Below are 3,260 nucleotides of genomic sequence, written 5' to 3' on the forward strand. Positions count from 1 at the left end.
AATATTTCAGTAATTTTAACCGTTAATTTTAATTAATATATATTATATATTTTTTATAATTAAAATCAATCATTAAAACTATTAAAATATTGATATTTTAAAAATATTTAATTTTTTATAATATAACTTATTTTTAATATATATTTTATATTTTAATTTAATAACTAATTTTGATAACACTCATCATGGTTGCTTCAACTCCCTAGGAGATGCCTAACTTGCGATTCCTTCTTTTCCACTCATCCACTGTGTTTCGGGTTTCCTAGGACTAGAAAATCCTCTTGGGATCCACAAATAAACAATCTATGATGCACTTGTAAGTGAAATTACAATTTCAGTTATTTTGGCAAAAAAAATTAGAAATATTCGAATTGATTTTTGTTAATTTTTTATTAGATAAATTAGTTTTTAACCAAAGAATTTGATAAATTAATCTTTGATTTTTTTAAAATATCAAACAGATTAGTCTTTATCTTTTAAAAGATTAGATAATTTAAACCCCAAATATTTTATTTTAAAAAATTAAAGATTAATTTGTGAATTTTTAATATTAGGAAAATTTTGTCGTTTCATTTTATTAGAGACTAATTTCTCTACTATTTTAAAAACTAGTGTTAAACCCGTGCGATGCACGGACTTATATTTAAATTTGATAAGTTAAATTAAAAATAATATTTTATAATCATATATTTTTTAATTTTAGTATAACACTATCGTCATCGTTATATAATAAACGTGTTAAATATGTTGTTTTATCTTTATTCAAAGTAAAATATGAATAGAAGAGTTCGAAGTTTATAATATTCTTGAACCATAAGGAGGGAGATAAAAAAATAAGAACATATATAACTGTAATAATAGCATGTTAATTTTACCCTAAATTTTATATCAAAAAGCTAATAAAAATTTATCGACAACCTAGTATCTTACTAACTTCATTAGAAAATCATTGGATGTTGTGCTCCTTGTTACACATTTCATTTCAAATTTGAAAAAAGAGTTATAGATAAATTAGTTATATCTATAGTAAAGATTTGTACAAAAGTGTAAATCATAACATGCTATTTAAATGAAAATAATATTATTCTTACCTAAATATTATTAAAAACCTCTTTGAACACGACATTTGTTGTTGATGACTTTGGATTGCCGTCTTTGTTTAGAATTAAAATCCTGAGGCTACTGCGACTCTTAACTCTTGACAAAGCAACATAAAGTTGTCTATGGGTGAACACTGATTTTGGCAAATAAAGCCATACATGTGATAATGATTGACCCTGACTCATGTTAATGGTCATTGCAAAGCATACTGTTAATGAAAATTGTCTCCGTTGGAACTTAAATAGCAATCCTGAATCTGAAGGGATCAAGTTCATTCTTGGAATGTACACTTTATCTCCAATATTTCTACCAGTCACTACCATCGCTCCAATTACGTTGCTGCCAAGTTTGTTAACTATTAATCTTGTCCCGTTGCATAAACCTGAAGTCTGGTCTATGTTTCGCATTAGTATTATAGCGACTCCTGACTTCAAAGTCAACTTGTGATTGAGTGGTCCCGAACATTTGATGTCATTTAGAAACTCTGGTGTGAACCACTCTTGTTTTACATCTTCATTTTCATCAGCTTGACATGTTGTGTCAGAGCTCAAATACTCCTTTTCCATCCCTGGAAAGATTGTCAAGACAAAATTGTTTACCTTCTCGACACTCTTAAGTGTGGGTGCAAGAATTGCTCTACTCTGAAAATACCTGTAATCTGACATGTTTTGCAACAAATTTAGATATGCAAAGTCTACCAAATGAGAGAGAGGATCATCAGTAGTTGTAATCAATAGATCATCTGAAATTTCAACTTCTGATTCATCACCAACAACAGAGCCAATATTTCCATTTCCAACATCAAGTATCCAATTAGCAAATATCTTCATTTCACCTTCATCTTGATTCGAAGAAGACATTAGAAGCCTCATATTCGTATGCAGTTTCAAAACCTTACAAAATGACCACAGATGGGATGAGTTAATAGCGGATGCTAATATATCGTGTCTACTTCCTTTCGAAATCACCGGAAGTATCTGTCTGAAATCACCTCCTAGAACAACAATCTTACCACCAAATGGTTGATGTGTCTTATGTTGATCGGTAACTGACATAAGATTCTTGAGCGTCCGATCAAGTGCTTTAAAACGGCAGTTGTACCTTCCCTCGCATACAACATATTGAGAACTCAAAATTGGATCCTATTTTGGACTTCTCTGATCTCTCCTCATACCACATCATGGCGTCGCAATGCCGACAAAAAATTCTAGGTCACCAATATCTATCACATCTAATAATCACCAAGATAATAAATTGTTTTAGTTATATCTGCAACAAATACTTTATATAAAAATATACATTTTTTTCACCATGTTAAGTATAAAATTAATATTCATAAAATATTACCGAAGAATGCAATTTATGGATTAAAAAGATGAGATCATATAATACAATTTTGTTGTGCCAACCTCAAGATTTAAGTTTTACAATCAATCAATGTTCAAATACAAAAATTATAATATATAACCATATCTTAGTTTAAATTCTAAAACTTGAACATTAAACGATAATTTTTTGTTTATAAAAAGCATAACAATAGTAAATAATAAAGTGCTGATATTGCTACTTCTTAAATTACTTGTATTCTCAGCAACATCGAATATGGCTGGGTATTAAATTTGCATAGAATCATCTAAAATAGTCGTATTTTCAGTAATATCCTCAACTTCTTGAAAATTTTTTGAAAGATTTGTAGTCAATTCCTTCAAAAATGTTTCTCTTTGTATTAGGTATATTTTTTTTCAGATATGCACACTTCTTCTAATTCTTTAGTATCTAAATTTGAATTAAATGTACTTGCTCCTGTAATCATTAGAGATAATACATCAAGTACTTTATATTATAAAAAAAAATGAATATATGTTAAATGTTTGAATCAGCTGAATTATGAATATATATTATGAAGCTAGTATTAAAGATAAAAGAAGTAAAATTTTAGCTTTGTGATAATTACAATCTATCATGCTTATCTTACCATGTCTCTTTTGAAGTAACATAGTCTTCCTATTCAGTCTTACATCCCTTTGCAATCTAATTCCATTTGTATACTCCAATGAATCTATAATAATTATTTAGCATATACCAATGATTGTTTTTAATAGACCAATTAAAAAGTTAAATGTTTGGTCTTTAAGTAATAAAAACATATTAACATAGTA

At 28.0% G+C, this 3,260-nt stretch overlaps 1 protein-coding gene across 1 annotated transcript; it reads right to left on the reverse strand.

Moving 5' to 3' along the window:
* Window positions 1-1,091: 1,091 nt before the first annotated feature.
* LOC130981356 (uncharacterized) lies at window positions 1,092-1,973 on the reverse strand. The gene has a single exon (XM_057904948.1). The coding sequence runs from the start codon at window positions 1,971-1,973 to the stop codon at window positions 1,092-1,094; it is 882 nt and encodes a 293-aa protein (XP_057760931.1).
* Window positions 1,974-3,260: the final 1,287 nt, after the last annotated feature.

The sequence above is a fragment of the Arachis stenosperma genome, chromosome 5 (assembly GCF_014773155.1).
Source record: "Arachis stenosperma cultivar V10309 chromosome 5, arast.V10309.gnm1.PFL2, whole genome shotgun sequence".
Lineage (NCBI taxonomy): Eukaryota > Viridiplantae > Streptophyta > Magnoliopsida > Fabales > Fabaceae > Arachis > Arachis stenosperma.